The sequence below is a fragment of the Marmota monax genome, unplaced genomic scaffold (genome assembly GCF_021218885.2).
Source record: "Marmota monax isolate L192 unplaced genomic scaffold, Marmota_monax_Labrador192_F-V1.1 WCK01_AAM20220418_F8-fsc00044, whole genome shotgun sequence".
NCBI lineage: Eukaryota > Metazoa > Chordata > Mammalia > Rodentia > Sciuridae > Marmota > Marmota monax.
In genome coordinates this window covers 12,429,051-12,456,859 of record NW_026695198.1, presented here as the reverse complement: position 1 = coordinate 12,456,859, position 27,809 = coordinate 12,429,051, and the positions used below count along the sequence as shown (strand labels likewise).

Below are 27,809 nucleotides of genomic sequence, written 5' to 3'. Positions count from 1 at the left end.
ATTCTGATGAGGTCAGCCTAGGATGTTAATCTGGTGAGATGATTCATGACTAAAGACATGATACATACTGTTTGTCTTGTTTTGCTTAACTGATTCTAGATATTCTGAAGCTTAAGAACAGATAGCAAAAACTTTTTCCGTAGTCCAGCCTCCATTTCATCTTGAGTTCCTATTTTGCTGACTACACCTCGGGTTCTTGAAAAATAAATTGCAAGTAAAGCATGAGGAACCAAAGTTGATTTCAGAGATGTGTTAATTGAATACAGGATATTATTTCCCCTTTTCTATTTCTCAGAAATGGCACACTTTTCAAAGATTCTACAATTATGGGCTTATACAAAAAAAAGCTAAATAAATGATTACATCTATTAGAACAAAGAAGTATCAGAAGTAAATATGCATAGGTGTACTAGAAAGCTTAGAAAGGCCAAGTATTTTGTTGCAGAAGAACTACAGGGTTTAAATTCAACATGAGCCAACAGGCTACATACAGAGCCAGATCAACTCTGGACCCAACTGCCAAGATCAAGGCCGTTTACTGATAAGAACAGACCTTGAACAGTATTTGTCAAGGTCTTTTTAATTTTTTTAAAAACACTACAACTATTTGGGAACATTGATTCCAGATTACATTTGTACATAGCTTTGATCTTTTGTATATTTTACTTCTTGAATTGATGGTGAGGTAATTTTATATATTATGTTTTTTACTCTAGTGCAGTGGCATTTTAAAAAAATGCAGTGCTATAGCTATACTATTCTTAAGATCCCAAACATGCTATTTACTGCAAGTTTTAAGGAAGGCAGATTCTATTGAATAAACTCTTTCCACCCTGCCCTTTTCTACTGAGGACCCCAATCAATTTGATTTGGGGGCTAAATTTATAATTAGAGTCAAAGAATAAGTAATTAGCTTTATTTAAAAGAGAATTTGGATTTCTGATAAACATTTAGACTCCAAATAGGAAACATGTGTCCAGATGTGATGGCATAGAGCATGGGGCAAAGTAGACAAAGAAAGTTCTTAGGAACAGGTGGTTGGAATGATTTCTGAAAACAGAAATGCTGAGTATTCCATGCAGTTGATTGTGTTGCTATAATAGTTCTTTCTCCTTCCTCCGTAATCTCCTTTTATTAAAGTTGCCTGCCCAGAGAAAGAAGACCATGTGTGCAAAGTTTTGTTTTTTCAAGGCTTTGCTTTTTGGAGAAGGTAGAGTGGGTGCAGAAACTACAGACATCTCTAAGTTCAACATCGGTGCCAGTGTAGTATGAATAGGAACCACAGATGAGGGGTGGTGGGATGATGGTTCATAAATCAAACTAATAGGCAAGGATGCTCAGGAAAATGCCGTCTGCTGGGAATGTGCAAAAATGTCGGGCAGGACTCTTGACTTCCACAGGACATGGAATGGAAGTTAATAAATCTCATCCCGAATTTAAAAGGAAGGAAAACCACAGCTACTTCCTAGTAGGACTACAATACTTTCTTTTTCTCTCCCTCCCCACCCCCATTCTTTCTCCCTTTCCCTCTCTCCCTCCTTCCCTCTTTCTATTGGGGGGGGGAGGGCTGTTGTTAATAAATTCATAAATATCTCTACATAATGTTTTGATTTTCTGAGTCTTAAAAGACATTATTAGCTTCTTTTTTCCATTTCATTTTATAAATGAAGAGACCAGACAGAGCTCTGAGCAACTTTTCTGGAGCCACACAGGAATGAGTGACAGAGCTGGGAATTAACAGATCTGTCTAAATCCAAGGCAATGTTTATTGCACTAGGCTACAGAATTGTACTGTATACTTGCACTTGGGGTGGGGAAGACCTCTGATGACTTAACAACCTAAAAAACTGTTTGCCGTGTACTAGCCACTCTACCTATATGTGGATGAATATGTTCAGATATATAAAGAAATAAGTAGGAGTTTTTGAAGGAATTACTTTTGCTCTATCATCATTTTATTTTTTGACATAAGTTCTTCAACAGAATCAGTTTTCTTTGGTGAATTTGCTCCAGAAAATACAATGTTTCTGCATTTTTACAGATATTGGAGGAGTTAAAAACTCATATAATATGGGAAAGCATAAATCATAAACGAGGGTTAAGTGAGAAAGCGTGACAAGCAGGCTGTAATCAAAAAAGAATGAATTACTGGAAAAGTTAAGTCAGATATCAGTTAATACAGATGAGATTAGATTCTAATCACATTCATGAGCAAATGAAAAATTTGAAGATTAAAGATCAATGAAGAGCTGAGATTTAGTTAAGGAAGAAAACTTTTAAACACTTTATGGTTGATTCTGACAATTGAAGGTGAAATAATTAAACCCAAATTGGGGAGAAATTGGATGAAGAGTGGGCGCTGAGGCAATTCGGGTGTTTATGCAAAGCACTTCCAAGGGAAATATAGGTTTAGATTCCACTGAGGAGGAAGACAAAGGAAATATAAAGAGAGCAGAAGTATAGGAACAGGGGCTGGGATTGGGGCTCAGTCATGTGTGAGGCACTGGGTTTGATCCCCAGAACCACATAAAAATAAACCACATAAAAATAAAAATAAAATAAATGTATCTACAACTAAAAAAAAAAAAAGTGTAGGAACACCGAAGGACAAGAGGTAGTTCTCCTATTTCTCAGTTTGAAGAGGAAGAGAACAGAAGGCGAATAGTCAGGATTTTAGGCAACAAATAGCTATAGGAGATTTTGAAAAGTGAGTAAGAAAAAGCATATTGTCCTAAATGAAGATTTTCAAAGTTACAAAGTGTCAGGGATTGTTGACTTTTTTTTTCCATGCCAAAAAGACCTAAAAGAAGTGAATAATTAAGTAATAGGCATACTAAGTGGCACAAACACAGATAATGGATAATTTCATGCTTAGTTCTGATAGTACACAGAGGGAGAACAAAAATATCAAAATGAGTGAAGATTATGAAATTAGTGAAGGCTTAAAACAGTAAGAAAAAAATTAGAGATTTAGAAGAATCTAGAAGAAAGCAGGATGTTATTGGGGACAAGGCAGTTATGAAAATTACATATTGTCTCATGCGATTCCCAGTATCTATCCAACATAGGTGCAGTAAGAAGAAGCAACAAAGTTTAAAAGCCCCAATCAAAGTTCAGTGGCTGGTAAATGGAGTTAGCTGTCAAACCCAGGCCTTCTCCAAAGCCTGTACTATACTAAACCACCACTAACATGGTGTTAATAGCCATCAGCATTTTTAAAAAGAATTTTTACTTTAGTATATATTTTAAAAGATACATTTCCTTCATAGCCAAAAATATCACACTTCACAAAATTAATGGTTATTTTCAATATACTTTGCCCATATTCCATGAGTGCTCTCCAAATATCAGTTTCAGCTCATCTCTCCATACAGGATCCAGTCCAAGTCACGCCACTGTGGCTGCCTTTCTTTATTCTTCAATCTAGATGTCTCCTTATGACACTACCTATCCTGTAGAGTGTTTCACCTCTGGATTTGTCTGATTGCTTCTTTGTGGCCACTTGTAAAGTATTCTTCTTTTTCCTGCAAACTGAAAGTTTCAACTAAAGACTTGATAGATTCAAATTAAAGCTTTTGGTTGAGAGTGGTATGGTGAATGTATATACACAGGCAAAGAATGAGGGGAGGGATAATAGCTGGTCCTTCCACCACTATGGGTGCTGTCTGGTTAATTAGAATGAACATTTTAAAATATATTTTTGTTTGTTTTAATTAGTTATATATGACAGTAGAATGCAGTTTGACACGTCGTACATAAATGGAGTGTAACTTCTCATTCGGGTGGTTTTACATGACATAGAGTTACACAGGTCATGTAATCATATATACACATAGAGTAACAATTCCTGATTCATTCTACTATCGTTTCTGCTCCAGTTCCCCCTCCCCTCCCTTCACACCCCTCTGTCTAGTTCAAAATACCTCTATTCTCCCCGCCCCTTATTGTGAATTAGCATCCACATATCAGAGAAAACATTTGGCCTTTGGTTCTTTGGGATTGGCTTATTGCTTGGCATAATATTCTCCAGTTTCATCCATTTACCAGCAAATGCCTTAATTTCATTCTTCCTTAAGGCTGAGTAATATTCCATTGTGCATATATACCATATTTTCTTTATAGAATAATAAAGAACTTATTCTTCACTGTACGATTTTATCCTCAGAACTCCTCTGCTGTTGTATAGTTATGATTTTCCTCTTATAAGAATGTAACTTTTTTTGTTAGTTGGGAAAACCATAAACAAAATTTATTTCCCCATCAATTGATTGCCGGATAATTGCTGCCTGAATAACTTCACAGGGGCTCCAAAATAGTGATTTTATATTTTTATTATCATGAACATATATCAGCTGACTGACTCATCAAGTAGGGCTGCCAGGAATTCATAAACACAGGTCTAACTGGAAAGGAAAGCTCAATGCATAATATTCACATTTACTTACCCATTTTCAAAGTAAGAAGTTGTTTTAATGGCTACTTCAGATGGTGATGAAAAGGTTTTTAAGACTTGACAGTCATGGTGGACACATGGATTGTCATATATGTTTGAGTTACCTATCTCTTGAGGACCAAATAATGCCCAATTAGACCTATAGGGAATGCAGCAACTTGACTTTGTTCTTTTCTGTGATATGACTCCATTGTTCTTTCACGTTTCCTTACTTTTGGTCAGAAGATAACCTGGACTTACCTGTGTTTCCTTGTTCCAATGAAATTAGCCATTTCTTTAAGGAGCCCTGATTATTTTTAATGAGGAATGGTATTAGAGAACAAAATTTGGGTTTGAAATGGAAAGTTTTTGGGTTTTTTTTGTTTGTTTTTTAAGTCTAAACTGTAGTCCTATGGTAAATATATTTTCTAACTTTGGTCTCATCTTGCAGTTTTTTCCACATTATTAAATACCCTACTAGATGTTCTTTAAATGACTGAATAGAATGTTCTGTCGTTACATAATTTTTGTTGACTGGAGTTGGGTATTTAGACTCTAACATACATTTTTATTTTTAAAGAAGCTATTAATCATTAGGCTTAGGAAAATTGTTCTGGTCATGCAACATTTTCATTTACTTTAGCTTATTTGTTAATACTATCCTTTATCAGTGATTACACAGATTTTATTGTACAGAAATATTTTCAGTTAAGAATTCTCAATTTTGTTTTTAAACCAACCTAAAAGAATGAGAATAAATAAAACATCATAACATATTCAGACACATTGTTGGTTAGTGAAAGAGAACTGAAGAACCATTTTGTTTTCCTTCTAGCTTTATTATAATTGATACAATTTGTATCTATTTTAGGTATATAGTGTGATGTGTTGACATATGCATACATTGTGAAGTGAGCACCATGATCAAGTTCATTAACACACCCATCACCTTATTGGTGGTTAAATAAAAAGCATTTGGAATATCATCTCAGCAAATTAAAATTTACAGTACTTATATTTTGGTCACCATGCTGTATATTAGGTCTCCAGAGCTTATCATTTTATAACTGAAAGTTTATAACCTTGTAATCAATCTCTCTTTTCTCCCACCCAATATCTTGGTAATCACCATTCTACTGTGAGTTTGACTTCTTTTAGATTTCACATATAAGTGAGATTATGTGGTATTTATTTTTCTGTATCTGGCTTATTTCCCTCAGCATGACATCCTTCAGGTCTATCTGTATTATCACAATGGAAGAATTGTCTTCTTTTAAAAGGCTGTACGCATACATGCATCTTCTTTTGCTTTCCTCTGTTGTGGGACCCTTACACTGTTCCCATATCTTGCCTATTATAAACAATAATTGGCTGAAATGAACATGGAAGTGAAAAACTCGCATCCAAACAGTGCTTTAATTTCCTTTGGATATATACCTAGCAGTGGAATTTCTGGATCACATGATAGTTTTTCACAATGTCTCCATTTTGTTTACCATAATGGCTATTCCAGGGCAGCGTTCTACTCCCTTCATTCTAGAGAACAGAAAATTAGATCTTGCTGAGATTTTTTGTGATGGTTTATCTTGTTTATGAACTTGAAGGATTAAAAGATGCCTAGATGAAGATTTGGGCCTACTTTTTCTATTAGACACAGGGTCTCTTGTTTACTTCCTAGGCTCTTGATCCACTTTGAGTTGAGTTTTGTGCATGGTGAGAGATAGAGGTTTAATTACATTTTGTTGCATATGGATTTCCAGTTTTCCCAGCACTGTTTGCTGAAGAGGCTATCTTTTCTCCAATGTATGTTTTGGCACCTTTGTCTAACATAAGATAACCGTAATTTTGTGGGTTAGTCTCTGTGTCATGTATTCTGTACCATTGGTCTACCAATCTATTTCAGTGCTAATACTATACTTTTTTGTTACTATTGCTCTGTAGTATAGTTTAAGGTCTGGTATAGTGATGCCACCTGCTTCACTCTTCTTGCTAAGGATTGCTTTAGCTATTCTTGGTCTCTTATTTTTCCAGATGAATTTCATGATTGCTTTTTCTATTTCTATGAGGAATATCATTGGGATTTTTATTGCATTAAATCTGTATAGTGCTTTTGGTAGTATGGTCATTTGGACAATATAAATTCTGCCTATCCAAGAACAAGAGAGATCTTTCCATCTTCTAAGTCTTCTTTAATTTCTTTGTTTGGCATTCTGTAGTTTGCGTTGTAGAGGTCTTTCACTTCTTTCATTAAGTTGATTCCCAAGTATTTTATTTTTTGAGGCTATTGTAAATATGGGGTAGTTTTCCTCATTTCCCTTTCAGAGAATTTTTCACTGATATACAGAAATGCCTTTGATGCCCTGACTTTCTTAATAAGACTCCTATAGTGCAAGAATTAAAATCAAGAATTAATAAATGGGATGGATGCAAACTAAAAAGCTTCTTCTCAGCAAAAGAAACAATCAGTGAGATGAATAGAGAGCCTACATCCTGGGAGCAAATTTTTACCACTTGCACATCAGAGAGAGCACTAATCTCTAGGGTATATAAAGAACTAAAAAAGCTAAACACCCCCCCCCCCCAAAAAAAAACCCAATAAATAAATGGGCCAAGGAACTGAGCAGACACTTCTCAGAAGGTGATATACAATCAATCCACAAATATATGAAAAAATGTTCACTATCTCTAGGAATTAGAGAAATGCAAATGAAAACTACTCTAAGATTTCATCTCACTCCAGTCAGAATGGCAGCTATTAAAAATTCAAACAACAATAAGTGTCGGCAAGGATGTGGGAATAAAGGCATACTCATACATTGCTGGTGGGACTGCAAAATGGTGCAGCCAATATGGAAAGCAATATGGAGATTCTTTGGAAAACTGGGAATGGAACCACCATCTGACTCAGCTATCATACCTTGGTCTATACCAAGACTTAAAAACAGCACACTACAGGGACACAGTCACATCAATGTTTATTGCAGCAGAATTCACAATAGCTAAACTGTGGAACCAACCCAGATGCCCTTCAATAGATATACACAAGGAATATTACTCAGCAATAAAAGAGAATAGAATCATGGCATTTGCAGGTAAATGGATGGAATTGGAGAATATAATGCTAAATGAAGTTAGCCAACCTCCCAAAAACAAATGCCAAATGTTTTTTCTGACACAAGGAGGCTGATTTATAGTGGGTTGGGAGGGGGAGCATGAGAGGATTAGAGTAACTCTAGGTAGGTGAAGGGGGTGGGTGGGGGGATGGGGGTAAAAATACATGGCAGAATGAGATGGACATCATTACCCTAAGTACATTTTTAAAGACACGAATAGTGTGAATATACTTTGTATACAACCAGAGATATGAAAAATTGTGCTTTATATGTGTAATATGAATTATAATGCATTCTGCTGTCATATATAACAAATTAGAATAAAAATTTAAAAAGATGCCTAGGAAACTGATAAAACACATTATGCCTGTTTCCAGAGACCATGGCATGTGAGTAAAACAACTGACTCACTCTGAAAGTGGGTGGCACCATTCAATAGACTGGGGACCTGGGAGAAAAAAATATTGGAAGGGAGAAGCTCAAATACATGTGTATACTAGATTCTTCTTGAGTGGATATTTTGGTTTTAGTTTAGTTTTGTTTTAGCCATAGATCATGCACTTCATAATCCAGACTCTTTGTGGATTTGCACCAGCCACTCTCCAGGGGGCTTATAGACCCTCAGCTTTGGACTGGAACTGCATCATTGCTTCCTCTTGTTCTGAGGCTTCCAGAATCTTGGACCAAACATATACTGATTTCACCAGCTCTCCAGCCATGGAGGAACTACTGAATCTCTGATTAAATAAGTCACTCTGATAAATACACACAACACACAAATATGCATGTGTATACATATCTACACACACATACATATTTTGTTTCTTGTGGCCAACCCTAATAAATTAGGTGGTAGAAGCATAATGAGGAATTTAGGACATTCAACTAATATCAATTCTCATTTTGCAATTCTGCTGTTAATAGCTGCTAATAGGCCTGGTTTTGGTAGAGGAAAAGGTAAATATCATAGTAGAATTTACTATGGTGAGATCTGGTATCTGCAAAGTTAGAAAAGAACCAAGAATTGAAATCTTGAGAAATTGGAATTTAGTAGAAAAATACATAAGGAAGGGATATAGCATGAATAAAAACAGGGAAATGGGCACAGTAAATTTTATGACAGTGCATTTCAGTGCAGAATGTATTATTGAGGGGGTTGGGCTCAGTGGGACACCTAAAATGTTTTCCAGGTAGATGGTCAGTGAACAGTCCATTCAATGATGAACTTCCATGTAATGTTTAATGGGAAATATTTATGCTGACAAAAACCCAAGGCTTACTATACACACACATCAATACTTTTACAAACTGACATTATTACATTTCTAAAAATGCTAAATCATGGTTAGCCAAGTATCCTTATCTATATTGCAGGTCACATGAAGCTTTGCTTAGTGATAGTGTCATCTGGGTCATACCTACTTCTAATTAAAAAAAAAATAACTTTGATTCTCTGTTTATTAAAGCATCTAAGGGAAAGATATTGATAAAATTCTTTCCCAGTATTTATGCTCCCCCTGGTGGAGATAAGGATAAATAACCAATGTTCTATATCCTGATGTTAATATATCAAAGGTAACTATTTAATTTTGCTTTAATAGGGGCTGTGACTAACAGTGCTTGTGACCCTAATTATTTATTGACAGATGATAACATCTTAAAAATATCCCACACCTTTCTTCACTGCTATTACCTGATGTGGCTACTGTCCCACGTACACATATTTGTAGGCCGAAGCACAATTCTTCCTTTGCCTCACATCCTCAGATGTTGTATAAGATTCAAGTCATATTGTACAAATGTACTATTTTTGATATTTCTGATTTATTCCCACCAATATCTGATGTAGTAATCTCTTTTCAGGCTTTCATTGACTAAGAATATAGAATTCTTGTGGTAGAACAATGTAAAAATAGAATTTGGTATTCCATATCTCCATTTAAAAACAGACATAATGGTCTAGCAGCATTAATGTCAGAACCTTTTGAGTATTCTTTTTCTGTCACATCATTCTTGATGAATGAAGTTACTATTATAGGTTGGAAAAGAAGAACAAAAATGTAAACATTGAATAGAAAACTTTAAATAAAGCACTAAAATGTATTAGAACATGGCTCATAGAAGTTAAATGGACAAAACTGATGAATCGTCTAAATCAATATTTCATCTGAGGATATTTTCTACCATATTTGCTAGAAACCCATTTTATTACATTCTATAAAATGAATATCACAGTACCTGTGTATACTAGAGATCACTATTAGGAAATGAGAAAGATGTTGATGTTGGGGCTTAGAACACAAGTCTGTCACTTTGGTAGGCTGAGTACTTTGAGTTAAAGGAGATTGCAAGGCCCCAGAAGCTTCCTCAGAGGCAAGGTCTCTGACTCCCGACTCCCTCCTTTCTCCCTCAGAAGTAGAATAGGGGATAGGGATGTGGATCAGTGGTAGAGTTATTGCCTAGCTTGTGTGAGGCCTTGAGTCTATTCCCAGCAGAAGTGAAACACAGAAACCTTCCTAAAGGCAGGTCATAGAAACTAGAAACTCTCTTCCTAAAAGCAAGCCATGCTGCCTAGGGGTTTCTCTCTCTGTTCTCCCAACCCCTCTTTTTTTTGGAAGACCCTCACATCAGAGGAGTTCTGCCTCATGCCTGGGAGGAGGGAATGCTATCACAAAGGACAAGAATCTGAACAGACAAGCCTTGCTAGATTTCTCCCCTCACACCCTTTTGTTTAATCACATTTCTACACAACTGTCCATCATAAAACCTAAATGTTAACAGAGGACAATTTTCCTTGAGTCTTTGGGCCTTCATTTCTGTAGCTCCCAATGTCATGTAAAACTTTGCTAACCTGTCTTTGGTATAGAAGTGTCAGCTGTGATCCTTTGACAGGTAAACTGTCAAGTCTTTCCACACCTACATTACCCCAAACTGTAGGACTGTGGAATCTGAACCACACCAAGGGTAAGGAGACACTGATTACATCTCGTACAGGAGGAGTCTGCCCAAGTCATTTATTTTTTCCCCATGAAAATAATGGGAATTATTTCTTTTATGTTCCAGAGTTCTTGTCAAGGCTATCTGAAATAATGTATAGAGGAAAAAGCTACACAAACTGAAATGATAAAGTGGAGATATTTCAGGATTTTGTGTATACAGAATTTTAAACTATTGGTATTTATAGATATATCTCCATTTAAAATTAGATGACCTTAAGTTTTGATTACAAACTGATTTTTATAATTAAATCATTTAAAATACACTGGAAGGACTCTGGAGAATCATTTAACATTTTATTTGGCAGTTGAATTGGCACCAATGAGTATGATTTTATATATATAAAGATGTTCTAACAAAAGATATGTCTGTTATACAGCTTTGCTTTTCTAACCCTCAGTGTGAGGAAATCATCAGTGCTGAAAGCACACTGCCTTGTCCCTGCTATTGGTGAGATCCTGTTCACACTAGGCTTTTCTTCTTACATGTTTTAGGATAAAGTACTTATTGTTACAAGGAAAGTGCCCATTGAGTCAGAAAACCTTTGAAGTCATATTTAGAAGTTTAGAAGTATATGGAAGCCAGAGTACCTGCCTAGAATTTCCTGGGGTTCAATTCCCAGTGCTTAAAAAAAAAAAAAAAGGAAAAAAAATGTATATGAACACAGAAAATCCATGAATAATGCAAGAAAAGAATGGGAAATGAAAGCTTATGCATTGGCTGGAGATTTAAGAGTATATAAACAACCCCCCCCCCAAAAAAAAATCACCCTCATTACTAACTCCTACATACATAAGATTTTTATATATTTTGACATATATAAGTAAGCACTATTGTTTAAAGCAGGAAGAAAGATGAGAAAATACACTTTTTCATATACTTAAATGCAATTAGCTAACTAAAATCTGAGGTTCAGGACCCATGTGCACTAGTAAAATTAGGGGACCTATTTGTAGGTATGAAATAAAAATTGAACACATTTATTTAAAAACTTCTAGAAATGCAAACTTTTTTATATTATTTTAAATAATAGATTTAAATACTCTTAACTTAAAAACTAACTTAGAGAAGAAAAAAAGTTAGTTTATGAATAATCCAGTGTCCTTTACGCATAAGGTCAGATAAAATTAATGCACATTGCATACTCTTTGGGCTATGGAGATGACCCAGAATCCAATCAAACCTCTTTGCCATTTTCATTACATTAAATACAAAAAGACTAAAACAAACACAAAAATACAAAATGATTAAGATGCTTGTGGATATAGTTCTGTATTAAAAATCACTTCTTATTTCAAGGATTGCACCTAGAGAACCCCTGATGTCTTAGAATATAAAGGTTTAGTGTGATTTCTAATGTCAAAAATATTTGAGATTTATATTTATAGTAAAAAGAAATCTATGGAAATTTAGCACTGGCTGAACAGTTTATATAAAAGGTACTCTTAAGAAATATCAAAGTTAAGAGTTTTATGACATCATTTTTTTTTCTGAAAAATAATCCAAGAACACTGAAACTTAAGCATGTTTGCAGACATTCTTATCTGTTTATAAAGGTTATTTGGAAATCTGTAACTTCAGTCATTTCTGCCACCTTTGCTTGAGTGGAATATTGCATAATGGAGTTAATTTAGAGAGCAAGAACAATATATAACGAAAGTGAGAGTATTCTTTCTAAGTTCAGCCAAATCAATAGTAGCCAAAGTCAACAGCTCCTCAAAATGGGTTCATTTCAGAGTCATGAGTTCCATGTGATTAAAACCTCTAATTTAGTCTCATTACTTTCTGTAGCTTTTCAATTTTAAAAATTGTATACTCTCAATTTGCTGTGGTTAAATTTCATTAACTCCTCTTTCACATTCCTGGGATATCTGTAGTAAAATAACAGATAAATAATGTGGTATTAATTCCAAACTAAAATACCAATGTCTAAAAATGTTAAATTATTTGAAATTATTTTGAGAAGCTATTATACAGTCTAGCACTATATTACCTAAAGAAAAAAGAAAAACCATACTGTGTGCAATTAGATTACATGACAAATAACCAGCATAACTTTGGTTATTTCAGAGTAATCAAATAAGAGATACTAAACAGATTAAGGTATTTCCATTACATCTTCCTTAGAGTGGTACTCTGTCTCCACGTCTAGAATAACATCACTTATCACAACTGGCATGCATAAATCTCAGGTATTTCACACACTGTTGGTTCTTCATGAAGACTTTCCATAATTGTTTTCACCTAATACTATCGTAAAGAACTGGCAGGACACTTCATTGACAGCTGCAGATGATACTACTCTGGCAAATGAATTGAGGCTGACACTTCCAGAATCTTTTCATCTTCCTCCTTTTAAAACCCAATCAAAATGTACAATGGGTCTGGGGTGTAGTCCAGTAGTAAAACACTTCTCTGGCTTCTATCCTCAGCAGCTTGCAAAAGAAAGAAAAAAAGAAAAGAAAAGCTTTCATCAACTCTGTTGGCACTATTCTGAGTTTCTCATCTTAAAAACATATTCTTGGGCTGGCGATATGGCTCAAGCGGTAGCGCGCTCGCCTGGCATGCGTGCAGCCTGGGTTCGATCCTCAGCACCACATACAAACAAAGATGTTGTGTCCCCAAAAAATGAAAAAAATAAATATTGAAATTCTCTCTCTTTCTCTCTCTTAAAAAAATATATTCTTTCACTATCCAGAGGGTTCCATTTTTCATTTGCTGATTTATTATCAACCATTAATGCATAGTGACTCTTATGGCTTAGGGCTAAGATACTGCTTGTTGCTTTAAGGATACAGCACTAGATAAAAACAAAGTCCTTGTTCTCTTAGAATCACTTTCCCAGAGTTTGGCAGAATGGGAAGAGGGCAGACAGGAACAAAAGTTAAGCAAATTAACATGAAAATATCAGGTATTAATAACGATAAGGAGCAACAGAGAGACAAGGAATGACTTAAGATTGAAGCATCAAAGGAGGTTTCTCTTAAGAAGTTGCATTTATTAAGCTGAGCTCAGAATGACAAACTGTAATAACAACTGACATTTATCACAATATGTTGCCGGAAATGTAAAACCCTGTAGGTAGCCCCTCAGTAAATGATAAATTCAGTTATCTCTAAAATATGTACTCCTTATGAAAGTGAATCACATGCTTAATATTAAAGAATATAGTCAAACTAGTTTGAATTGCTATCTACACAGTATTTCGAACACTAACATCTAACACTATGAAAATTTAGAATAAGTTTTCAAGGGTGAAAAATCCCTCCTAGTCTCAATATTATGTATTGTATAAAAGCATATATAAAACATCGTATTTACATATAATTTTATTACGTTAATAAAAATGACCATCTTATCCCACGGAATGTTGAACCTGATATAAATCTGTAAAAAGAATGAACATTTCTTTAAGATATTACTTCATCTTACTACCTTTACTCAGAAACCCAAGACCCATTTAAAAATTCCAGGCTACTGCCAGCAGGACTTCCACTTATTCTCAACTATGCTTGAAATTTTACTTTTAAGCCTGATACTTGAATATCTGCAGTACTTATTAAGTTTCTACTTTTTAATTAACAGATTCCTATAGAAAACTAAGAACTACAGTTTTTACTATTCCTGATTATAGGATAAAAATGACAAAACCTATTAGCATTTAAAGAATCAAGCCTTTTCCCCAAAGATGAAACTGAAAAATAAAATGGGAAAGATATTAAATATAGAAGTCACAATGGACATCTTATAATTATGTTCTAAAAGGTACACTGAAAATTACACTATATAGGTACAGAGATCACAAACCAAAATGTCAATACAGAGACATCAAATAAAAAGTACATGCAGCACACATTTTGAATACTCTATTCTGAATAGCAGAGTGAAAAAAAGTCACTGTCTTAAATATCTTCTCGAACTGTAGGCCATTTTCACCAGTGCTATGGTGCCACTGTAGGTAGAGAAGTCATAGAAGAACAAGAAAGAGAATTGTGTGAGGAAAAATGGCACTGGTCCCACACTTTACTCTCCTACCCCTCTTTTGATGTTGCTTAATAAAACACTCCTTAATTCAATGATTTACCAACAGAAAATGTATTGTATAGCTAATTTAAGTGTGGAAACTTTAAGTTCACGCAAAGGAGATCCTTCTCTGCCCTCCAAAAATACGGACAAAGCACAATTAAATCACAGGAAGTTACTCACATTTAAAATCATCTAATCAATTACTCGACCAGAACTGCAAATCAAAGAAACTGTGAAACATTTTCAAAAGCTTTCAGTGATAACATTCTTTATTGGTATACACACATTTCAAACTTTTAAATTATATATATCATGCAAAACTGTCTCACATTTGTCTAATTGTTCATTTTATTGTGATGATCTTTTTTGAGATGATTATACATTTTAAAGTTACAATGACTGTGATAGTAAAAATAATACAGGAAAATGACTCTGAGTGAAATAAAACACTGCAGCACATGTGAAAGTATTGTTCAAACGTTCTATACTTAATTCTAAAGTAAATCTACTTTGGAAGACTATTATACACAAAAATGGCAGTTATTTTTATATGTACATCTATAGGCACTCCACGTAACTGATAAGAAATCAGAAGGAAATCTGAAATAATTTTACAAGGTTTGTTTATTTTTTCCCCTGTTTTGTTAATCCAAAACAGGGCAATGCCCTTTTATTTAAAAAGTTTATTTTTGTTAGGCCTGGTGGCATGCACCTATAATCCCACCTACTCTGGAAGCTGAGGCAGGAGAATTGCTTGAGCCCAGGAGTTTGAGGCCAGCCTCCCAACATAGTGAGACTTGTTGTCTGAGAGAAAATAAACTCATTTCTTGTTTCCTTAGGAAGATAATTTTGCTCTATTTAAAAGTGAGTTTTTTTCCCCCTGATAGTATTTTTGAATTTGGACTCTTATTATTTATGTTATTTTTAATAAGTGGAAAGGAACAGGGCTTCCTATTGTAGCACAGAAACTTAGGAAGAATCTTCTTCCTCTATGCGACACTGAGAAGAATTCTCTGAAGGGACAGATTCAATACTTTGATCCTGCAATAGTTCTAGTAGCACTCCCAAGATTAAAACCTCTACCTAGCTCACTCCTTGAAATAACCAGTGATCTCAGGGAAAGGTGACTCTCAAATCTCTCAGAAACACATTCAAGTCAACTGGCAGTGCATATATACCTGAAAGTGGAATGCTTTTTGGTAGCAGGTAACAAATACCAAAAAAAGGTAGAAATGGCTTTAGAATTAAGCAGTGAGTAGCGGCTGAAAGAATTGTGAGGAACGTGACAGTAAGAGCCTCATTTGTATTAAACAGATCGTTCACAGAAATCTGGAAGTTAATGCAAAGGAGGGCTTGAGGAAGTTAAGAGGCTTGGTAGTGATTTAGGTATTCTCTAGGGTGAATAGCTAAATTGATTGAGAATAGATTATTAGAAGAAATAATTTATGAACTATAAACTTAAACATTGTTATTTCCAAGCAGATCAGAAGATCTGATCTGCTTTCTTCCTGCTGATTGTAATCCAATGTAAAAGTAGACAGATAAACACAAGGAATCTAGGCCTGGATGACTTAGGAAATTCTCAGCCTATCCCACTGGCAAGACATTAAAATTAAGCGAGTCGTTGTCAGGAAAGCCTGCTCTACAGAAATATAAGGGTGTGGCTATATAACATTTTGCTGATACCCCAGAAAAATCAAGAGGTGAGTATTCTATCACACAGAAGGTTCTCTGAAGATATTAAGGGTGTGACTCACAGATTTCAATTATTTCAGGAAAAGCTAAAAACAGAGATGAGACTATTCAGGAAGATGTGTAGAGGAGTCTTCTATCTAATGGAGCTCCACAACATATGCAGGAAGCCCACAAGTTTTTGACAATATTATACCATCAGAAAGTCTGCCATCTTAATCTGAAAGATATAGAATATGACATTAAAGAAGGAACAAACAAGGTGATACAACTATTCAGCTGCTAACATGTCCTAGTTTTGAGAAAAGGAAAGATGATGAGATGGAGTCACAAGCCTAGAGGACTGAGCTATGAGTCATACATTAATCCCAGGCCATGAAACCTAATGGAGTGTGCCTGACTGGATTTATAAACTGTTGCTCCAGCGGCTCCTTTCTTCACTCCATTGCCTGTTTTCTGAATAGGAGTTTAACTGTTATTCTACAGCTGTCCTGCCATAACAATTCAGAGCAGATAATTTCTAGGTTCAAAGGTGGAAAGGAATTATGGCCTAGGAATCATACCCAGATCATCTCCTATATTTAACTTAGATAATTTAAATGAAACTTGGGTTTTGAGCTGGTGCAACTCAAGTAATATTGTAGACTCTTGAGTTGATGTTTTAATAGGCTGTAAATTTTGAGCACCTCTGGATGGGGAGATTTTTACATGGAATGGATGTGAATCTTTGAGAGAGGCATAAGACTAACTTGTCTCCTCCATTTTCACGTCTTAATCCCCAAACCTGTGAACATGTAACCTTAAATGGTAAAGGCGACTTTGTAGATATGATTACTATGGTTCTTAAGATGGGGGAGATTATCCCAAATTATCTGGTTGATCCAGTCTAATCACACAAGTCTTTAAAATCAGAAAAGTGTTACAGGCCATTGTCAAGAGAGATGCAATGGTGCTGGTTTTTAAAATGACAGAAGGGGCCACAAGCCAAGGAATGCAGGTGGACTCTTGAGGCTGGAAGGCTAAGCAAATGACTTGCTTCTAGAGTCCCCTCAAAGGAATGAAGCCCTGCCAGCACTTGATTCTGACATAGGAAGACCATGCTCATTTATCTATAGAATTAAAAGATACCACACCTGTTACTTTAAACTATAAGTTCTATAATTTGTTATGGCAACAATATAAAACTAACCAGAAGTGATGATCAAAGGTGAAGTGGCATCTGGGAAAAAGAAAAGCTTTCTCCTCATTCCTAATGTAACTTTCCCCATTTGGGAAGTACCTGGCTTCAGCAGAAATGGCAAATATTTATGGGGCTAATTCTTTAGATTCAGTCTTATCTGACTAAATTTATATTCCTGTATTTATAGAGTAGGTTTTTTTGTTTTTTGTTTTTTTTTTTCCTGGAGTAGAATACATTCTGGATTGAGCACTTAACAATAGTATTTAGTTGATCCCCTAGAAATATCTGTTGAATGAATAAATGAACATGATCAAGTCAGGCTCTGGGAGAGATTATAATTACTTGATTTTAAAGTGCTGCTTACTATATCTTCTCAAAAACCAATGACTTACAAAATACAAGGAAAAATCATATTTTGTAATACTACCAATATAGCTAAATCAGTTAACTAAAGGAATGTGTAAAACCTTAATAGGAGAAATAATTATATGATCAAACAATTTCAAAATCAGAATACAGATACTTTCAGTATATATTAAAGAAAAATTTCAACTTATTTATCAAAAGAATTTTTAATGACTGTTGGTCACTACTGCATCAAGAAAATTCAGTGTGAATTTCATCAATGTGTTTATCAAAAAGGGGTTTTGTTCATTTTCTCTGCAAACAAATGTTGCTACATTAACACTGGGCATGTAATAAACAGGTTTGCCTAGGAATTTAAAAACTATCAACAGAAGACAGCCCTGCAACAAACTCAAGATCTATCCCTAGTCCAAATTCATCTAAAGGCTGGAAGATAGAAAAACAATAAAACCAAAACTTATCTGTAGAAATAATAAAAAAATTTGGTTGTCTTTATGCTGGGAGTAGTTTTCTTATTAATATGGCACATTAACTATTCCTATATGCTATTGCATAGACAGCAGCAATATTATTTTAGTTGCTGGAGTATCACAGTGTTAAGAATATCTGCTTCTTGTAGTGTCAGGCTTTCATCTGTCAGCACTTTATTTGGAAATGAAGTCACCAGAATGAAGTCAAGAGTTGCAAATTCAGGACGGGACTGTATAATAAAGTTCCGAACATCTAGTATCCTAAAGAAATAAGATAAAAATAATTTGTTATAGAAAATGCATATTTTCATGCAAGCTATTAGCTATAATTATATAATCATAATAAAAAATTACATAATTCCAACTGTGATTTAAACATGCTTTGGGCTGGGGCTTGGGCTCAGTGGCAGAGTGCTTGTCTAGCATGTGTGTGGCACTGGGTTCGATCCTTAGCACCGTGTACAAAAATAAGCAAATAAAATAAAGGCATGCCAATGCCAATCAAAATCCCAACGGCATTTCTTGTAGAAATAGAGAAAGCAATTATGAAATTCATATGGAAAAATAAAAGACCCAGAATAGCAAAAACATCTCTAAGCAGGAAGTGTGAATCAGGCGGTATAGCGAAACCAGCCTTCAAACTATACTACAGAGCAATAGTAACAAAAACAGCATGGTACTGGTACCAAAACAGGCGGGTGGACCAATGGTACAGAATAGAGGACACAGAAACCAATCCACAAAACTACAACTATCTTATATTTGATAAAGGGGCTAAAAGCATGCAATGGAGGAAGGATAGCATCTTCAACAAATGGTTCTGGGAAAACTGGAAATCCATATGCAAAAAAATGAAACTGAATCCCTTTCTCTCACCATGCACAAAAGTTAATTCAAAATGGATCAAGGAGTTTGATATCAAATCAGAGACACGCCGTCTGATAGAAGAAAAAGTTGGCTACGATCTACATACTGTGGGGTCGGGCTCCAAATTCCTCAATAGGACACCCATAGCACAAAAGTTAATAACTAGAATCAACAAATGGGACTTACTCAAACTAAAAAGTTTTTTCTCAGCAAAAGATACAATAAGAGAGGTAAATAGAGAGCCTACATCCTGGGAACAAATCTTTACTCCTCACACTTCAGATAGAGCCCTAATATCCAGAGTATACAAAGAACTCAAAAAATTAGACAATAAGAGAACAAACAACCCAATCAACAAATGGGCCAAGGACCTGAACAGACACTTCTCAGAGGAGGACATACAATCAATCAACAAGTACATGAAAAAATGCTCACCATCTCTAGCAGTCAGAGAAATGCAAATCAAAACCACCCTAAGATACCATCTCACTCCAGTTAGATTGGCAGCCATTATGAAGTCAAACAACAACAAGTGCTGGCGAGGATGTGGGGAAAAGGGTACACTTGTACATTGCTGGTGGGACTGCAAATTGGTGCAGCCAATTTGGAAAGCAGTATGGAGATTTCTTGGAAAGCTGGGAATGGAGCCACCATTTGACCAAGCTATTCCCCTTCTCGGTCTATTCCCTAAAGACCTAAAAAGAGCATGCTACAGGGACACTGCTACATCGATGTTCATAGCAGCACAATTCACAATAGCAAGACTGTGGAACCAACCTAGATGCCCTTCAATGGATGAATGGATAAAAAAAATGTGGCATTTATACACAATGGAGTATTACTCTGCATTAAAAAATGACAAAATCATAGAATTTACAGGGAAATGGATGGCATTAGAGCAGATTATGCTAAGTGAAGCTAGTCAATCCCTAAAAAACAAATGCCAAATGTCTTCTTTGATATAAGGAGAGTAACTAAGAACAGAGTAGGGTCGAAGAGCATGAGAAGAAGATTAACATTAAACAGGGATGAGAGGTGGGAGGGAAAGGGAGAGAGAAGGGAAAATGCATGGAAATGGAAGGAGACCCTCAGAGTTATACAAAAGTACATACAAGAGGAAGTGAGGGGAAGGGGAAAAATAATATAAGGGGGACAAACGAATGTCAGTAGAGGGAGCAGAGAGAGAAGAGGGGAGGGGAGGGGAGGGGAGGGGGGATAGTAGAGGATAGGAAAGGCAGCAGAATACAACAGACACTAGTATGGCAATATGTAAATCAATGGATGTGTAACTGATGTGATTCTGCAATCTGTATATGGGGTAAAAATGGGAGCTCATAACCCACTTGAATCAAATTGTGAAATATGATATATCAAGAACTATGTAATGTTTTGAACAGCCAACAATAAAAAATTTAAAAAAAAAAAAATAAAGGCATGCTATACATCTACAACTACAATAAGTAAATAAATATGCTGTAACTTTCAATGGAAGAATTCATCTTAGTTCTTCAAAGTGAAATATGAATATTAACTTTGGACTGTACCTAACATTTACTTTTACTGTAAAATAGAAACAATCTTTAGACAACTTATTAAAAAAAAGTATTAACAATATTATTACACTTAAAGTATAGGCCATAGTTTTTTTAGTTTATAGAATATATTAGCAGCATATGACTCAGAAAAAGGTAAGTTGGACTGGCATATGGAAAGGTGAGTCTAAAACTATGCAAAGTGTTAAGTCGTAGAAATAATTCTAAAAATCACTTTTACACATGCACAGTAACTCAACTAAAATCATAAATGTATTCTTTACAGTCTTTTTTCATGAATAAAAAAAGTAAAAATAAATATTAAAGGGACATTTAAAATAGTTTATTTGGGGCTGGGGATGTGGCTCAAGCGGTAACGTGCTCCCCTGGCATGCGCAGGGCACTGGGTTCGATCCTCAGTACCACATAAAAATAAAATAAAGATGTTGTGTCCACCGAAAACTGAAAAATAAATGTTAAAAAAAGTTTTCTCTCTCTTTAAAAAAAAAAAAAGTTTATCTGAAGTATTATAGTTAATGGCACATAAACTTATATTAAATTACATCTGATTCTACTTCATATGGTTTTAGCAACAATGCAAAACTATAGCTCTTAGTTTTTGTATGATAGCTGAATTAACATTAATATTTGGATGGTTTACAGGGATTATCATCTATTTCATTTCTTATGCACAGCTATTATCTTTTTTTTTTTTTTTTTTTGTACTGAGGATTAAACCCACAGGTGCTCTACCACTAAGCTACAACCCCAGTCCATTTTGAGTCAGGGTCTTGCCAAGTTACTGAGGGTCTCACTAAGTTGCTGCAGCTGGCTTCCTGTGTCAGCCTCCTAGGACCGTGGGATAACAGGTAAGTGCCACCATGCCCAGCAGCTTTTATCCTTTCAAATATTTCTTTCTGACAAAAATTTACTTTGAAAGTGAAGCTACAGAATGTCATATTATGTATTACTCAAGTTGCATACAGTGTTACTTAGTTTAGTAACAGCAAACTAGACGCTTGGCTGGTAAAGAAGCTTACCTGTGTGTACTATTGAATCTTTGTATCAGACGACTTCCATCTGCTAACCTGATTTGAATTTTTGTAGTTGGCACTGAATCATCAATAAGAACAACTGCATTAAGTATTGACTTATCCTCTTCTTCTGGGGAGGAAGGTGTACTGACTATTTCAGGTGTAAGGCTAAGAAGGAAGAATTTAAGAATTAGAACACAACTGAATATATTAGCCATGACTAACTGAAGACAATAAACACTTATATCTATAGCTGATTCTGAAGTTATCCCTCATATGACTTTTGGACAAAGAAGAATGTGATTTTATTTTAGTTTCCTCCACTTCTTTCAATCTCTTTTGTTATATTAAAATTCTTTGGGATCCTATGATGCTCATTTATTTATCTAATCTCTCAAAAACCTAAGTTTGCATCCTTTGCATCTTTATCTCTGTGATATTTCAACAGACTGTTTAGCACAATAGTTTAGTTAGAAACCAAAGCAACTTGGAGTTGATGTCAAAGAATGACAGATACATGTCAACCTAGCGTTGTTGGAGGACACACAGAATAGTGCCAACTGGAGGTTGCCCACCAGACCTGGCCATTCCAAAAGCAATGGAGGCAGACGCCAAACTGAACTGAATCAAGGAACCATTGGAAAGGGGTCTGGAGCCCCCGTGTGCAGACTACCGAGCTCATCTGTGTAACTGGTTGCTTCTAGTTGAAGCTGTTCAAAAGCCACTTATTGTCCTAAATCATTGTATTATTGTCCTTGGAACCATGGCTAAGGCTATTTAATTTAATTATCTGACTCTTCCCTCGTGTGGTATGGCATGCGGACACATGGAGTATATTGGAAGAGTTGAAATTGTCAGGCTCGGCACTGTACATACTTATAAAAATAACACTTATCAAGGGCTGGGGCTGGGGCTCACTGGTAGAGCGCTTGCCTAGCATGTGTGAGGTACTAGGTTCGATCCCCAGCACCACATAAATAAAATACATAAATGTACTAAAAAAAAAAAAGAATGACAGATAAACTTTTTTCCAAATCTCAGCTTTTAATTATGTAAAATTGAGTAAGTCACTTTCTTTGAATTTAGTTCTATCCTTTATAAAATGGGGGAGGGGAAGATAATATTGTTACTAAGGCATATTACCCCAGTAAGTCCTTAATATGCCATGTAGAAACAATGTCTCAGGTGGTAGCTATTATTGCACATACTAACAGCATTAAACAACATTGTTTGGCCAGTATTATTTAAAAATATTTGATTTCAGTAGTTACTGCTTTGCAAAAAAGAAAAACCCAAGTATTAAGAAAGAATATATTTTTGTTCATGGTGATACATTTATAATGAAATTTCTTGGAACATCTTATTATTTGACCCTGATTACTAGTGACATTAGCATTATCATTACTTTCTAATGCTAACAAGATGATCGGTCATTACAAGTAAAAAGCTTATGTCAAAATAGAGTGCTCTTTTGGTTATAATTAGAACAAATGAAGCCAAATTCTTTATAAAAAATAAAATCAATATTCTCTCATTTTGGGGGATTCTTTCAGAGTATTAACATTTATTTTAAAATATTGAGATTTAGAAGGATTCTTTATGAGTTACTTTCTTATATGAAAGTTCTACGAACATTTGAGCTTTAGAGCAAAATAAAACCAAACTCTTCAAACCTCTTTCTGCTATTCAAAAAGTTTCTCAGAATTTACAGTAAGGTAGTCAACTCACTTTTCCTTTCTTTAGCTAACACTTTCCCATCTTCAGCAACTTCCTAACACAGACTTTAGAAACTAAGACTATATATGGCACACACAAAAAAGAAAAAAATAACAATTTATAATAAATGACCAGACATTAAGAAAAATTTTCCCTCAAGTTTGGAACTGAGGACTTAAGTAGTTGCATGACCAAGCTGGTTTATTGTACCAATAGTCCAGTGTCCTTTACCCAAAGCAGAGGGAAGAAAATCAAAGAGAAGACGCAGAATGCTAAGGACCTTCTCTGCCTCACCAATAATCAGCTACATACATTATTATTATTAACACCATCTACCACCATCATCAACATCACATTTTTTCCTTTAAATCATGCTGTGATGCAGTGCTACATAATGGTTAACAGCATACATCCTGGAGTCAGATTACCTAGTTATAATTTGCCACTGATAAGGTGTGTGACCCTGGGCAGGTCACTAACCCTCACTGTGCCCAAGTTTCCTTGTTGGTAAAAGAGACAAGAGCACCATTATTGTAATTATTAAATTCATTAGGATACAAAGGCATTTCAATGATCTTATGCATTTGTTACTACTTGAAGGTGAGCTCTGGACTTTAAAATTATTATCCTAAGGACAACTCTGGAAAGAAAAGCTAGCCCCATTAACCCTACTGATAAACGAGGAATGTTTTGGGCTTGCTTCCAAGATATAAAACTCCCTCAGATTGATACTTCTATAATCTAATGTTTTGTGTTTAAGAAATTCCAATCAGACAAGCTTCTTCTAAAACATGAAAGTACAGAATGGGGAAACCACGTAGGGAAAGAATGATCATGTGTTTCTTTTTAAAATGTGTGTATGTCAAAATAAAATTATGTGAACAACATTTGAAACAGGCATGGACGAATTTTCACGATCATATAGGCCCCCATATCATTTTATCAAAAAGGAGTGAGTCATAGATCAAAAGATGTGCTCAGAATCAGAGATAAACAGTGGATGAGATGAAGATATGGTATAAACAAACCATTTTAGAAAATTAAATTTACTACTGAGATTTCAAAGTCACACTTATTTGCTACTTAAAACTTTATGTTTGTCATTCAATTGATCAAACCATAGTAATATTTTTACATAATGGTTTAATGTTTTAAGCTTCACATTAAATTTTTTTTTTTTTTAAAGAAAGTGAAGTTAATTGGTGAAACAACATTTCTAGGCAAATAAGAGGAAAGGACATGAGGGTACTAATTCTCTCAAATAGGAGGAAAACCACATTTTTCTTCAAATTCAATGAAGGTGAGAAGGGTACATACAGACATGAATAGACTTGGATGCAGAGAGTAATAAAGTTCCTGTTAGAAAGAAAAACTCAAATTATCCCTATTTGCTCATGACATGATTTTATACTTAGAAGACCCAAAAACTCCACTAGAAAACTTCTAGAACTCATAAATGAATTCAGCAGAGTAGAAGGATAGAAAATTAACATATGTAAATTAATTGTGTTCTTACACATTAGTGATGAATAAACTGAATGAGAAATTAGGAAAACTACCCCATTCACAGTAGCCTGAAAAAAATATATGGGAATCAATGTAACAAAAGCAGTGAAACACCTCTACAATGAAAACTACAGAACACTAAAGAAAGAAATTGAAGACGACCTTAAATAATGGAAAGATCTCCCAGGTTCTTGGACAGGCAGAATTAATATTGTCAAAATGGACATAATACCTGAAGTGGTAGACAGATTTAATGCAATTCCTATTAAGGTTCCAATGATGTTCTTCTTAGAAATAGAAAAAGCAACCATGAAATTCATTTGGAAAAATAAGAGGCCCAGAGTAGACAAAGCAATCCTCATTGAGAAAAGTGAAGCAGGAGGCATCACAATACCAGACCTGAAATTATACTACAGGGCTATAGTAACAAAAACAACATGGTATCGGCACAAAAACAGACACGAAGACCAATGGTGCAACATCACAGAGACAAACCCACATGAATACAGTCATCTCACACTAGACAAAGGCCCCATAAGTATAGATTGGAGAAAAGATAGCCTCTTCAAATGGTGCTGGGAAAACTGGAAATCCATATGTAACAAAATGAAATTAGACACTTGCACAAAACTCAAAGTGGATCAAGGACCTCATATTAGACCAGAAACCCTGCACCTACTAGAAGAAAAAGTAGGCCCAAATCTACATCATGTTGGCTTAGGAATTCTTCAACAAGATTCCTAAAGTACAAGAGTAAAATCAAGGGCTGGAGTTGTGGCTCAGCGGTAGAGCGCCTGCCTCGCACGTGTGAGACCCTAGGTTCAATCCTCAGCACCACGTAAAAATAAATAAACAAACAAAAAAAAGATATTGTGCCCATGTATAACTAAAAAAATATTAAAAAAAAAGAGTAAAATCAAGAATCAATAAATGGGATGGAATCAAACTAAAAAGCTTCTTCACAGCAAATGAAACAATGAAGAATGTAAACAGAGAGCCTACAGAATGAGAGAAAGTCTTTGCCACCTGCACCTCAAACAGAGCATTAATCCCTGGTGTATGTATAAGGAACTCACACACAACACCCAAAAGTGCAAATAACCCAATCAATAAATGGGCAAAGGAACTAACAGCCATATGATTGGTCAACAAATATATTAAAAAAATGTTCAACATCTCTAACAATTAGAAAAATGCAAATTAAAATTATACTGAGACTTCATCTGACTTTAGTCAGAATGGCAATTTTCAAGAATATAAGTAATAATAAGTGTTGGTGAGGATGTGTGGAAAAGGTATATTTATACTTTGCTAGTGGGACTACAAACTGTTGCAACCATTATAGAGAGCAGTACAGAGGCTTCTCAGAAAATTTGGAATAGAATTACCATTTGACCCAGCTATTCCACTCCTTGGTTTATGCCCAAAGGACTTAAAATCAGCATACTACAGTGATGAGGCCACATCAATGTTTATAGCAGCTCAATTCATGATAGTTAAACTACGGAACCAACCTAGGGGCTCCCCAATAGATAAATGGATAAATAAAATGTACACATGGAATATTACTCAGCCATAAAGAGAATAAAATTATGGCATTTGCCGGTAAATGAATGGAACTAGAGACTATCATGCTAAATGAAATAAGCCAATCCCAAAAGGCAAAGGCCAAATGTTCTCTCTGATATGTGGATGCTGACTCAAAATAGGCGTAGGTGGGGGGCGGGTTTCAATGAATTGATGAGGGGAAAAGGGGGAATAGGAAAGACTGTAGAATGAATCAGACGTAACATTACTATGTTCATATATAAATACATGGCCAGTATAACTCCACATCATGTACAACTGCAAAAATGGGAAGTTACACTCCATGTATGTATGATATGTCAAAATACATTCTACTATCATGCATAACTAAAAAGAAAAGATTGGAAAAAAAAAAAAGAAAGTTTCTGTCAGGCTCTGTTTCCTCAGAAAAAATTGGAAGCAAAGAAATCTGCAGGGCATGAGAAGCACAGGTAGACCAAAGACTTAGAAAAGCAAGTGGCCTCTGGAATCAGTCCTGTGAGAATGGGGAAGAATCAGTACTACTTGTCTAGTATAGCTGAGGCTATACCCAGCAGCACCAAGCCACAAGAGCAGATGATTCAAAGGCTGCAGTCAGGTGAGAGCTGCCAAAAAACTGGGATAAGAAAAAAGAAAGGCAGGAAGGAGCTATTAGGCATTAGAGAAGAGAACCCTTAAGGGTCCAGGGACCAAGATGAAGTCAAAATTCAAGTGCAATGGCTTTGTGGGACAGGGTAGCAAGCAGAGGAAACAGGAGGTGACTATTTTTTTAGGCATTAAGAGATTTGCTTCAAGTTACCACCTTTATCATTTTATTACAGTTCAAAAGCCTTTGGTGAATGTCTTATAATCCATCCTATCAAAATGATTGTGTTTTTTAGGTCTTTTATTTTTTGGGCTTTACTCTAGCTCACCAAGCTCTTTTATTCAATAATACATTTATTCTCTCATTATAGAAATGTGCAGTTTCCCATCTATGAATTTTTTGCTTCTGTTATGTGAGGGTACTGACTGGGTAATGCTTTTACTGTGTTTAAATTTACCTCATAATTATTGACATATCACAATAAAAAACTGTTAGCTTTCATCAACGTAATGTTCAATTTGTAATTAGACTGACATCCATGGAAGAAAATGCCCTTTCTGCTTTATTTGCTTCTTTTTCTGTGTTTTGTAAATAGTTGCCTAGAACTCTGGGGAAATGAATCATATTAGAAAGCTACTTTCTAAGGAGATGAAGCTTAACTATGAAACTTTTATTTTAATATCTTTCTTTGTTTCTTTTTTTGGTGCTGGGGATTAAACTTGGGGC

The 27,809-nt window shown here is 35.2% G+C and overlaps 1 protein-coding gene across 2 annotated transcripts in view; it reads right to left on the bottom strand.

Annotated features, from left to right (window-relative positions):
• Nucleotides 1-14,819: 14,819 nt before the first annotated feature.
• The window catches only part of Ubxn2b (UBX domain protein 2B), a 33,962-nt gene continuing 20,972 nt past the window's right edge, over nt 14,820-27,809 (bottom strand). The window contains exons 7-8 of one of the 2 annotated variants that reach the window (XM_046428558.2): nt 21,716-21,877; nt 14,820-18,537 (exon numbers count right to left, since the gene is read on the bottom strand). In XM_046428558.2, coding sequence (XP_046284514.1) covers nt 18,375-18,537; nt 21,716-21,877 — 325 coding nt within the window. In that variant the 3' untranslated portion in view covers nt 14,820-18,374. The remainder of the gene's footprint in view (nt 18,538-21,715; nt 21,878-27,809) is intronic. The other variant, XM_046428559.2, reaches the window with a different exon arrangement.